At 38.9% G+C, this 13,013-nt stretch overlaps 1 protein-coding gene across 1 annotated transcript in view; it reads left to right on the forward strand.

The window, feature by feature from the left end:
* RSU1 (Ras suppressor protein 1) overlaps nt 1-13,013 on the forward strand; it is a 105,447-nt gene that overhangs the window by 30,895 nt on the left and 61,539 nt on the right. Inside the window, exon 8 of the mRNA XM_033072511.2 lies at nt 12,668-12,800. Within this exon, the coding sequence (XP_032928402.1) occupies nt 12,668-12,800 (133 nt within the window). The remainder of the gene's footprint in view (nt 1-12,667; nt 12,801-13,013) is intronic.

A 13,013-nucleotide genomic window follows, 5' to 3' on the forward strand; every position in this document is an offset into this window, starting at 1 on the left:
CTAATAATGATGATGATGAACTGTATTTCCTCTGAAATGATTATGCTTAAGTCATCTGATATGCTAATATTTACTTTCCCCTGAGAAAACCTCAGTTTTTCACTCCTGGATATGCAGGAGGAGCCAGAAGATGATGTTTTTTGTGTTATTATTTTATTACATGTTGTGTTTTTCTTATGTTTTAATAGACCTGATTGCCAATTTTTTGCAATACATTTGCATACAAAGCAAATACGTTACTTTATATAATGTATCATAAATACTGGGTCAGCAAACCCATTCTTACCTCTCACTGAGGTTTCAGAACATTATTTAGATTAGCCAAAATTATATTTAGCAAAAATTACAATAGCATAAGTGGCTTCTTATGTACCTGTATAAAGTGGAACTTTATTTAACTAGAGTGAAATATAGCTAAATGAGAGGATTTTTTTGGTTTTCAATTTGATAGCCTACGTTTCTTAGGGATCTGACAGCTCTTTAACTTAAAGCAGTGGAGCTGGTTGATATAATTTGAAACTGGGATACTGTACATTTGAATTCAGTTATAGGTGGCTTCTTTCAACCGATGAAGTAAGAGTTCTTCTTTGAAACTTAAGTATTGATTTTGCTGAATTTGCATTGCAGTACTCCATTTTATGTGAGGGGCATGGGTCCTGTTTGCCCTAAGCCAGAAATTGGTTTCTGATCTTAAAATTTTTAAAAATATTTTCATTGAGAATAATGTCGTTGTGTCAATTACCTGGTTTTGAAGCACCTGTTAGACAGGGTCTATTCCTTGTTGCTTGTTATTGTGGACTTTTACATGGAGAAGCTTCTTTGTTTCTGTTGGTACCTTCCACATAATAGTTCCCAAAACTCAGAAGGATAGCGACAGAAGTTAGCATGATAAAGTAAAATTACTTGTTTTCATAAGAACCTGCTTTGACCCATTGACCCTGTGTACTTTAATGTAACAGTCTGCAATGAATACTTTTTGTTTTATAGAGCAATGTGCTTCTCTTCTGTGAATTGGGAAAGGTATTTGCTTTGACTCTTATTTGTTTGCCCACTATGGAATTTTTTACTCTTCTCCACACCACTAGTGGATGAAAGTTACTCTATTTCCTTCAATTTCAGATGTTTGTGTCTTGACATGGATATGCTTTCTTTAGGTCTTGACATGGGTGTGCTTTCTTTAGGTTTTGGTCAAAGTCATATTTATTTATCAATTCTCTCAATGGCAATAACATTTCAGAAGCATGTACTTTTCTTAGCTTCCTAAATTATAGCTTTCAGAGTTTTTTCAGAAAGTGGAAGATGAATGGTGTACTGAGTTTGACCACCTTCTTTGGCTAATTAAATATTCTAAACATGCTGCCTTACAAGCATAGCAACAAATCCCCATTAAATTGTTTTACTATCAAAATCCATCCCAAATGGAGATGTTTGAAACAAAATTCTCAACAGTTATTTTGTATTGACCTGTGAAATTCAGGATGTGCAAGGGAAAATTTTTCCTCTAAGCATTTCCTTGCATTTTAGAACAATATCACAATCTGGTAAAAAATGGACTTGTAATTTTGCCCCAGTTGATGAAGGTGAGGTCCACTGATGCAGCTAAGTCCTTGTTACCTCTGTTCTTTATTACTCAAAAGGTATTTTGTAAATGCTACTTTTCTTTTCATGTATTAATTGATCGATGTTTCATTTTATGGTCTTACTCAAGATCCTCGTTTGCGATCAGTTGCCATAACGTCTGTTGTGATCTATGCCATGGATAATTCTAGAACATCTCAAATTTTTAAAATAGATTTTGTTATATATTTCCAGAGAACATTACACTGAAGTTTAGATTTGCAACGTGTGCAACTTGCAGGCATATTTACTGTGAAAAACAATGTTGTGCTTGTTTATTAAGCATCTGGACACATGTAGGGAATGGAACACCAGACTAGGGTTTGGAAGGGAACAGGCCATAGGCAAGAGTGAATCTCTGCAACCCTGTTTTCCCTTCTGTAAACCTGGGCAGTTTAGAGAAGCACTCCTTTGCAGACGATTTTAAAGCCTGCCAGGGAAAGGTGGCATGAGAGGGTTACAGCCTACTGCATGGACTGCTAATGCCATAAGTCACCATCTGAGGGAAAACGAACTTTGTCTGCTGTCCAAGTTCTCCCTCCTAAATTTTTAAAATTGAATTATAACGTACTCAGAACTATCCAAATACTTTTTGGTGTGCGTGTCAGATAAATAGCTTTTCAGTGAGCTGGTCCTGTTTGCATTAATTGGAGCTGCTGCTGTTCCATTAAAAGTAAACAATCTTTTCTCTCTCATTATCACTTTCATAATTAAAGGTACTGAAGGCTTTTGACTGTTTTAGTTAAGGCTCTGGTGGACAGCAGTGAGTCACTGGATGTTCATTTACCATGGAGATGGGCACAATTGAATGATGAGAAGGATGTATGTGTTACATTAAGCTGTTTTTTAAAGGTAATGTAAATAAGTGCAGAAGAAGGAATTAAGAATAGGGTATGAAAAAGGCCACAGACAGGCCTCGGGGTCACAACTTTGGAATGGAGATACCAATAAATAACTCCCCGTAGTCAGCCTGTAATGTAACCCGATGTGATTGAGCATGGCACCAGTACAGGACTGGGGGAGATCGCTGTTATCCTCCATTGTGTTTAGCACAGAATACTTACTGCTAATTTAAGAAAAATATTCCTGCCCAGGAGGAAGTGAGAGGGCTGAAAGAGTGATACCTGGGTGAGGTGCTTTTCTGTAAATACAGTATATGTGATCGATGAACACAGGAAATGGCCCGGAATAGGTGGGTGGAATTTGCAGCTTGTTTTTATCATTTGTCTCTGAAAACTACATTCATGAGAAATGGTGGTGGGCAGTCATATATAAACTTTAAAGAGGCGCTGGCATTTTTTTCCCTAGCATTCAAAAGGTTATGTGCTGCATTGCGAGACAAATAAATCATGATTCACTGCAACAACAGAGTTGCAGTCAGTTATATAAATTGCCAAGGAGGCACTAAATCTGTCACTTCGTGTGTTCTGACCGTTTAACAATGAGAACCGTTTGGAAAGAAAGTAGACTAGAAACAAGAACCATATAAAATGGTAGACACAATTAGTCACATCAGTGATGGTGTTTTGAGTTCACTGTTTGTTCATCTGGGTGGACCCATGTGACACATGAAAGATTTTCTCAGGAGAATCAGGAATGAAATAGTATAGTGCAGAGTACTCACAAGGATGTAGCTAAATAACCACCCAGCAAATGTAACTGGTTTATCTGCGTTTTTGCATTTTTGATATGAAAACAAATGGTATGATTTTTAAAGCCCAGATTCTAATGTTGCCTGTGTGCACTACCCTGCTGCTAACATGTGTGCCCACATGTAGTTTGGTCATGTTTATGCATGTGGAAGAGCAGTGATTTCTAAGAATACCTTCCAATTACCATCCTTCTTTTCCAAAACTGAATTTGGCATCAACGGCTTGTAAGTTGCTGTTCAATACTGTTCGAGCTTATCAAATAATTTCCTCGGGTAAAGAGAGACATTAGCAAAATTATAAAGTTAGTCCTTACGGGAAAAGAGGAAAATTCAAGCCTTGTAAAGAAAAAAAAACTCAATGGGGTGAGTAGCCACGTTACTTTTTAAGAAGCATGAAACATTTTGTAATTTTAATTTGTGTAGGAGAATAACCAAGTAATTCTTTCATAAATCTTTTGTTTTGAGCAGCTAAATTACCATGGATAAAGGATTGGCTTTAAATACAAAGTTCAAGGAATTGTGCCAAAAGCTTCAATATTTCCATCACAGGAAGGCCTTATAAAATTTAGAATTTTGAAATTACTCTAGAATTTGTGAATTAATATTATATTACGCAAAGTAATAGGTGCAATTGTTTGTTCAAGTAAATATTAATCGCAATAGCTGTTTACTCAGGTAATTATAACAGGCATAGGCAAACATGAGAATCACTTACTTTTCAAAGATATGTCTTTTCCAAATGTTGGAAACTTTCCACTAGTTGATGTAAATGCCAAACTTTTTTTATTTTAGTATAAACTGTCACTGCACCCTGCCTGTGTCACAGCGCTGCTCACACCAGCAATACAGGTCATTCATTGGTGCTTGTTGGAAGCCTGAACTCTGGGGCTCTTTGGACAACAATAAAAACCATGTATGTAACAAGATAGGTTATGGAGAGATTATTTATATAAAAAAGCTTCTCTGAAAATCTGTGCATATTCTAATTGTGTTTCTCGTTTAAGGTTTAAGTTAAAAAAAAAATAAAAAGAAAAACCAAAACCACTCCATCCTACCCTCCACCACTAGTTATGAAGTTAGAAACCAGACTAAATGCAAAGTACTTGATGGACACTGCTGTATTTCTTGCCAAGCTTTCCAATATTCAGATTTGATCTTGCATTAGTTTTTAAAATATGCAAGTTTTACAGTCACTTCTCAGATGACTACAATGTGTGTGTGGGTTCTCCTCATGTTGACTGTACTCTGATTATAAGTACCATCAACATAATAATGATGTTTCTGTCAGCAGATACTTCATCTGTTGTGTCAGAGCTGTAGTAGGTAAGAGTGCTGTAATTAGAACCAATCTGAGCAAATGTTGCATTTGTTGTTATATTTGGTTCATTTTATGCATTTCATAGTACTTAGAAGTGGTTTCGCCTTCTGAGTACTTGGCAACCTGTGTTTGAATGGAAGTTTCAAAGGTGCAGGGCAAAAGCAATACAGGGAGTTTTTTTTTTAAGTCATTTTTTAAAATTAACTAGATTTTGGTCTGATAGGGACCCTTCAGAGAGAGAATGCTCTGTTGAATTCCCATGTAATTGAGAATCTCAGGGGAGTTTCTGATGCTGGAAAAAATGTGCAATATATTTCAAAATAAATTGGGATGCTGATCCTCTAAGCCTGTAATACTTCCTGTGCCATTAAAGTGTCTTTGATGTTAAACTACTTTGACATCACGTTAATTTCCTTTGTTCTAAAAGCCATCTGCTGCGGTGTGTGTTTCTTGGGTTTCTGCACTGGGAACACTTAGTGGTGACTGTTGGTCTGCCCCTTGGGATCCCAGTCAGCACTGGACATTTGTTACGCAGAGCAGTGAAGGAAATGGTATTTCCAGCACAACATGCCACCTTTCAAAGAAGGAAATCAGTGAAACTTAACAGTACTTGTAGGTCTTCTAGTAAATAGTCTTGCTCTTAAATGAGGAATGCCGGAGAAATTAATTTAATGAATTTGTAAGTAATAAATAAACAATTTTAGGATGTATTTTTGAAAATACGGTTTGAAAGTACATTTTGAAGTAATTTCTTGGATTTTTATTAAAGTGCTCTTTCTTCTGCCTTTCCTCCTAGCTACCAGAACAATGGCACCAGCTGGGCTGGTTGCCCTGGTACCTGAGAGCTGTGTGTGGTGAACTTCAGGTGTTGAAACAGCCTGATTTGTCATGTGGCAGTACAAGCCATTAGCAGAGCTTGTTAGGTGATGAATACCTTGTGTGCTGCATTGAATAAGTTCCTGTTTTATGTCTTTCATATGTGAATATTATTATTTACTCTTTCTACTAGTTGTCCTGGCAAAGTCTGGTTTGTTGTGTATTGTGATGGTAGAAATTTCCAGGGCTCTCCCGTTGTTCCCAGAGAGCTAACCTCTCCTCCTGTCACCTAAATATGGAAATGTAAGTTTGCCCAGCCAGGTTAAGGCTTTAATCTGTCTGTATTTAATACCTGAAGTGCGGTTTAAGGTGGTAGTTCGGCAATTCATCCATCCTCTTCTATTACCCATCTTCAGTCCTGACACATTCTGAAGTCTCAGACTTTCCATTATACTTTCGTATAAAGATTCTGGCTGACCTTTCCTTTGATGCTGGAATTTTGTATAAACATCTTAGGGCTACATTCATTTTGTTTTAAACTCTCTCCTATGAAACATGCTGGAGGGTAAAATTCTCTTCCCATACAATTGTAGTAGCTGTCACTGAGGCGATACCAGTTTGTCCTGTAACACTTCACATTTACATCAAGGGTAAAGAATTCAAGCTTTAGTTCGTCTGTTTTTACTTGATTTATTTCAGCTGTGTTCCTCTTTACTAAGAGTTGAAGCAAATGGAGTAGCTACTGTGGGATCACAGTATCATCAGTCTATTTAACCTATCAAAGTAAAGAGTGAGAGAACACTTGACTGCTGATCCTCACTCACTCCATAAGAGCACGGAAGTAAAGAATGTATCCATTAGGACAAGACACAACTGGCAGAGTCTCTGTCTCCTGATGTTTTTCAGACCAGATGTTTTTCTGTTTGAAATGTGTTTGTAAGCTCTTCAGTTATTGAACTGACACAGATCTACTGTTGAATGTATTCAGGTCAGTGCTGAAGTTGGGGTCTCATCTCTGAACTCATTGTTGGAAATCATCATGTACATCTAAGAAGTTGTAAGAATAAGGTGATATTGCAAAACCTGTTTTAACTCCCTGAAAGTAATTGTAAATCTGAGGATGGACTTAGGCCTCAATGTTTGACTTTCAGATTGCTCCCTCAGCCTTCTCTTACCCTGGTGCTTCCTGTCTAACATACTATAGGGGAGATTGCAGGCTTTCCCATATGTGTGGTTAGGAAAAGGGCCAGGGAAAGACTTTCAGCTTGCTTCTCTGTGATGGATGCTCTGGATTATCTCATTGATTTGTGTGTACTGAATCTGATTTCTTGTTATCTGAGACTTTAACCTTTTCCCATGTTTTGTAGAACCCCCACAAATGCTATTTCAGGGTTCTCTGAAGTGCTGGTGACTTGAAGTGATACTGTTAGACCTTTTTCAGTATAAGGATGTAGGGGGTGAGAGGGCAGAAGTGTTGCTGGGATTGATCTTTTGGAGACATTTCAGTCTAGGTTTAAATTTACTAAACTTAGTTGTTCTCTGTTAGTGCATAGGAACTCATCAATAAGCAAATTTGTATTTTTGACATATGCTATGGAGATGTAGATTTGTTTATCAAACTGAATATTTCCATGAATATTTCTGCTGGTTCCGAAGAGATTGAGTCACGCTGCACTTAGGTACAAGAAGACTTTGCTTTTTGTTGTCTTACTGCTCCTTTATAAATACTATTTAAATCTACTGTCTTCTGTTACTAATCCTTCAAAAGTGCTATGTCTTCAAAGCAGAGATGATCTTACTTGTTTTTAAGAATCATATGAGTTACTTACTGGTGCACAGCATTACATGTGCTTAAGATTAGGGTAAAAATAATGGGCTTTTACTAATATTTTGTGGCATAGAAATGAGTATATATTTTCAGTTTTTTACATAGGTATTAAGACATTCACAATTAATTGCTTTGGTATCCTTTTTATGACATGATAGTCATTATATTTCTTCCACCCCCACACTTAAGACAATCTCTCTCTCTATTGAGACAAAGCAAATGCCACAAAAGTAATAAAAATTATAAGCCCTGTAGCGTTAACCAAATCTAAAACAAGCCAGGACAGACATATTTTTACGTACAAACTAAGTTTAAATTTAGTGCAGTCACTTGATCCCTTACTTAGCATTTAATAAAACAAGATTCAAAGATATAAATATCTAAATAAATTACTAAAACTAATTTTGTTCCTCCTGTTATATGTGCAATAGAGAGTAAGACCTTTGTGTTGTAAAGGGAAAGAATGTTTGAATTGCGGTCTTAAAAGGAATCACTAAAAGGGATGTGTTACAGCTTGAGGACAGTCCTTGAGGTCACTGAAGCAGACTGTAGGCTGGGAGGTGAGTCAGAGTATCAACAGGACACAGATGTGAAACTCAACAGTATACAGGCTAAAAATTATATCCATTGATTTTAATGAAACTCCACTGGGGATGAATTTAAACCATTACGAAGAAGCGTTGATCTGGCATTTTACAGCTATGATCATGTTTCTTATGCTGAATGCCAATGTTCACTTCTCAAATGTCAGAGTTGTTTAATTACTTAATTTCACCTTTTAATTTTTGAAAGTATTTAAAGTGTTGCCAGGGGGCATTCAAGTGAAAAGGACAAGCCAGGTTTGTGTTCATTCTGTTTCTTTTTGTATGTATTGAAGTAATGCCTGTGTACACTACTCATACCTTACTGTAGCTGCAATGTATGTCCATTGGGTAAATACTGCACACTTTGTATATCATACATCACAACAGGATGAGGGGCTTGTAACTGTGTATGTAAGGGGTGTTGCAGGCGAGGTCTAATGGACAGGAGTAGCCTGGGAGGTCTGAAGGCACCCTTGGCCAAGGTGATGGGTAGTAGTATTACTGGCTCTGACACTCTCTGCAAACACAACTCTTGGAAGCAGCATTTGATTGTCTATTATGAGCTCTTTTCTGACCTTTGGAGGCATTTGATCAAAACATGAATGTTCACACAAACCACTTCTATTTCAATAGCACTGCAGGAAAATAACAAGAAACATTAACGATCATGTTTTAACTCAAGTACAGGATAGATCCATTGAGACAGGAAAGTATAGCTGCCTTCTTATCCTTTAAATGTCTCTCAAGATGAGGTGTGCCCACTGTCATATGAGGTGGCCCTTCTGCCCACCCATGGCTGCAGACACTCTGAAATTAGGAATGGTGTTTTTAGTTAATGGATGACCTAAGTTAGAACACGTTGCAATTAAAAATATGCAGACTTTGATTTTGCACTTGAATTTTCAAGAGTTTTGGTGTAGATCTATTTACTGTAGCTCACAGGTGACACCTAACAAGAGATTTGGGCAGTAGACAGTTTTCAGGTCTGCACAGCTTAGTAGTTGAGCTTTAGGAGCAATTTGCTTTTGAGGTGAGGTAAACAAAGAAGTTAAATCACAGGGATCCAATCAAACTTAAGGGTTCAAGATCATCTTTAGATGCAGTGAGAGCTGAAATAAAAAAGCCAGGATCAGGCATTTCTGACACCACACAGATGGCTTCTAAGGAAGGCTTTTGATCATTCTGTGCAGGCTGTCCACAGCAGTCAGCTGTTAGATCTCTGCTCTTCCCTTTTCCAAATTCTGTTCTCTTTTCAGTGTCCACGTGCTGGTAGCAGCAGTCTTCCTACTTGGAAATCTATATTTACTCAAGATAGAGTAAAAAAAAGTACTCATTGGACTTAGGAACGTTCTTCAAGCATGTTAAACCTGGGTTCTGGGATGTATAGTTTTGATCATTTATTAGAAGAATTTCAAAGCACTCAAAAATCATTTGCATAACATTTCTGTGCCCTAGGAAAGGGACTGTGCTGACTATCCTTGAAGATGGCCTGTTCCTCCTTGCTTACCAGAGGCATATGACTGTGCTGCCTTTCAGTGGAGCTGATCTCTTTCAGTATCACAAAATAGCAAGAACTTTATGTCCATGATGAAGAAATATAATTTTAGTGAAATGATTATGCCAAATTACAGAAATGATAAATATTTTTGATAGGGAGATGTGCATGGAAAGAACAAAACATCAATGACCAATGCGGTTTCCTATCCTAATATATTTTGCGATTGAATCTTCAGTGCTGGAGTGTTACTAGAGGTAATTCTGTATTTTGATTACTAAAAGTATCTGAAGGATTTGATGTGATCTGTGTAACAGAACAATATATAAATTTCCTAAAGCCCTGGAGAAAGTGTTCTGCTGATGCTGCTGTTAGATGCATGTAGGTGCATCTGCCACGGCTTTTTTCCCTGCTCTAGTGCTGCATGGGTGGAATAACAGCATTTTCTAACATGGTGCTGCCATTAAAAAAACACCTAGGCAAGGAGACTTTTGGGGTTGGGGGATAGGGACACATGTGTGCAGTATCCAGTTGCTCAACACTCCTGGGGTAAGCTGGTGCCACAGACATTGCTTCAGGCAAGTGTGATCATCTCTTCCACGCTGCTGGATTTGTCCTGTGTACTGCAGCAGAAGGGTCCTGTGCATTTGGCTGCCTCAGCAAATACTATTGCTGAGATGTTACTGAGACTTCGGCCTTGTGCTTGGGACTCCTGGATGTACGCCCTTGATTCATGGGTTTTTTAGCTATAAGCACAGAAAAGACATAAGGATATGGCCCCGAGCACTGCACAGTGATGCAGAAGAGACTTCTGTCTCATTTTTAATTATATGGCTTCTTTATGCTCAAATGGCTTGCCTTGTGTCAGGAGGGTTGGAGTCCGTTTCTTACTTAGTCCTACTCAGGTGGGACACTCTCCCTGTAATTTCTTAGCCTGCTTAATTTTTTGCCTATCTCTGTCCTTCATTTCCAGGTGGAAATTTTTGGTATCCAACAGGGAGGTTTTTAAAACGCTAGTTGCTCTGTCCTTCCTGTCTTCTGTAGGGCAGCCCTCCTCCCCTCACCTGCAGAGAACCTGGTGCTTGCCACGAGGACAGACAAGTTGTTCCTTTTCTCACTACCACACTTGATTAAATTCTTCACTTACAATCCCTAGGCTCTCACTCCAGCTCTAGGTGGTCAGTGGGATGGGCTGCCAGGCCAGCTGCTGCTGGCAAGCCTCCTAGAAGGATATCCTGGGCAGGGAGGGGTGGATTTTGGTGCAAATGCTGAATTTTTGTGCGCCCCATTTCCTCAGTAGTTAGATTAATTAGGGTCTCTGCTTACCCCTGAAGGTGAAAAAGAACTACTTGTACCTGCCTTCAGTGTGTTTTGGGAAAGAAAAGAAGGCAGAGAAAAGTAAAGCTATAACATTGGCATGGGGGCCTGCAGGTTATTCTGTTTGAGCAGTGTTGGTTTTGCTGTAAGATTCCATTGGCTCTGGTGGAGTAGTAATTACTACAATTAATTACATTTAAATGGACCATGTGGTATTTGTAATGGAAGTGGGTACACTGTGCTGTGGGAATGGGCACATGCAGCAGGCTTCCCTGGGTGGTAAATTTCTGACACAGCTTGGGACAAGAGGATTCAGCTGAGACTCCAAATATTGAGATTTTGGACACATGTGACAAGCAGCATTGAGTTTGATCTGTGATGGGGCCAAGCTTACCACCCCAAGTTTTATTAGTAGTACAGGGATTAATCATTTTACCTTGATGCCCCCACCTACAGAGCGCTTGCAGTGTTGGTAGTTTTGGAGAGCAGCACACAGAATTTTTTGCAGGTAATAAAATGGGAAATGCAATTTGCAATTGCAAAGCAAGCCCCTGATGCATGATCTTCCCAGCAGCCTGGTCAGAGGGTTAGGGCTGATTGCTGCTCTGACCAGCTTCCGCAGCAGCCTCCATGTAGGATCTGGATGGCGAGAGCGCCAGCCCGTGCCTTCAGCCAGCACAGATTTAGACACACTGCTTTCTAGCTTATTAGGTCCTCTTTGTCACAGTACTTAATCCTTTTTCCTGATCCTTGTTAGAGCAGGGCTGCCGAGTCCCTTAATAAAGCAGACAAGGCGCACTGAAGCGTGCGGCGGCGGGCGGGCGCCTGACTGACGGCTGTGGGGGATGCTCCTGCCGCTGCGGGCTCACACCAGCCACAGACAGCTGGCAGATGAGCTTGTTAAGGTAACGGGGACTCCCTGATAGGCTGGTATGAGATGCTTGGCATCTTTTCACACCATATAATGGCCTGTCTTTAATTGTGTTAACCCCTTTTACAGAGAGAAATACGCCAAGGATTAGCTGTCATGCACAGTGTGTAGCCAAAGTGAGCAGTGAGCTCAGGGCTTGCAGCAGCTCCCCTTGCCTCCACTTGCACAGCCCCTTTCATTTTAGAAAACTATGGTGTCAGGTTGATTTCAGATTTCACCAGCAGCTTGGCTCAGTCAGTCTTCAAAACCCTGTAAATATTTTTTTTTGTTCTCCATAGTTAAAGATTGTTTTATCCTATTGTGGTTTAGTTATTGTTGAATTATAGAGGAAGGGTACTCCTCTCTTCATTGTAAAATTCACAAAAATAAATTGAAAATGTGCCACCAATTTCTTAATTTAAAGAATACAATAAAGTATTTCAATGGCTAGACTGTCCCGGAATTCACCCCTTTGTATCCATAGTCATGAGGAGTTTCAGTGGAGCATGTGCTGTTTTTGGACTTGGGTGGTAAACTTTCAAAATGAACAAAAAATAGACCCTGAGCAATCCCATGACAGATCTCTTCATCTCCTGTCAGCAGAATAGGTAAAAGTGCCATGTTACAAGAATGGTGTTGTCTGTCTGCTTTTGTGACTGTGTGTCACTCTAACCACAGATCAGAGCAGGATCTTGGGGCAGACAACATGCTGGGCACTGGGAACACAAAAAGCCCCTGGAGCAGGGATTGAGGAATATTTTGCAATACCAAGCTACAGCAGAGCAGACTTCTACCAGAGAATCATTCTCCTTTATTCTTGCAGATCATAGTGGAGATAGTGAACAGGTGCATTATCAAGTCACACTTAAAACTAATTTAGTAAGTGGGCAGAGTTCAACCCTGCTTTGTAGTATGTAGCGGCAGTGAAACAAATAAAGTGGAACTGCGTACATCATGGTGGGAACTACTATTCCTTCTATTCCTCTTTGCTAAGACTGAAGTATTTGCTTTTATTATGCTTGCACGCTCTGAAATCAATAAAAAGTTTTTTACATTCACAGCAAGGTATTTCTTTCAAATTTTTCATGTTTCAAATATTTTTCATATGATGTTTTGTTTAATCTCTTTCAGGTAATTTGGATCTGACAGGTCAAAAACAAGTCTTCAAAGCAGAGAACAATCCCTGGGTTACCCCTATTGCTGATCAGTTTCAGCTGGGAGTATCGCATGTTTTTGAATACATTCGTTCAGAGACATATAAATAGTAAGTTTTGCATTATATATTGTAGCTATGGTATTTGGTTTTTTCCCTGTAGTGTTTGGCAGGGTGTTACCAGCTACACACATCTTTCATAATACATGCAGTAACTTGGTATTCAGGATAAAAATGCCAGCCTGTACGTTTATATTAAGGAATTTTGCCAAGAAGAAGTAACTGTCATGTAGACAAGTTAAGAAAGACCAAAGACTGTTTGAT

The sequence above is a fragment of the Catharus ustulatus genome, chromosome 1, assembly GCF_009819885.2.
Source record: "Catharus ustulatus isolate bCatUst1 chromosome 1, bCatUst1.pri.v2, whole genome shotgun sequence".
In the NCBI taxonomy this organism is placed as follows: Eukaryota; Metazoa; Chordata; class Aves; order Passeriformes; family Turdidae; genus Catharus; species Catharus ustulatus.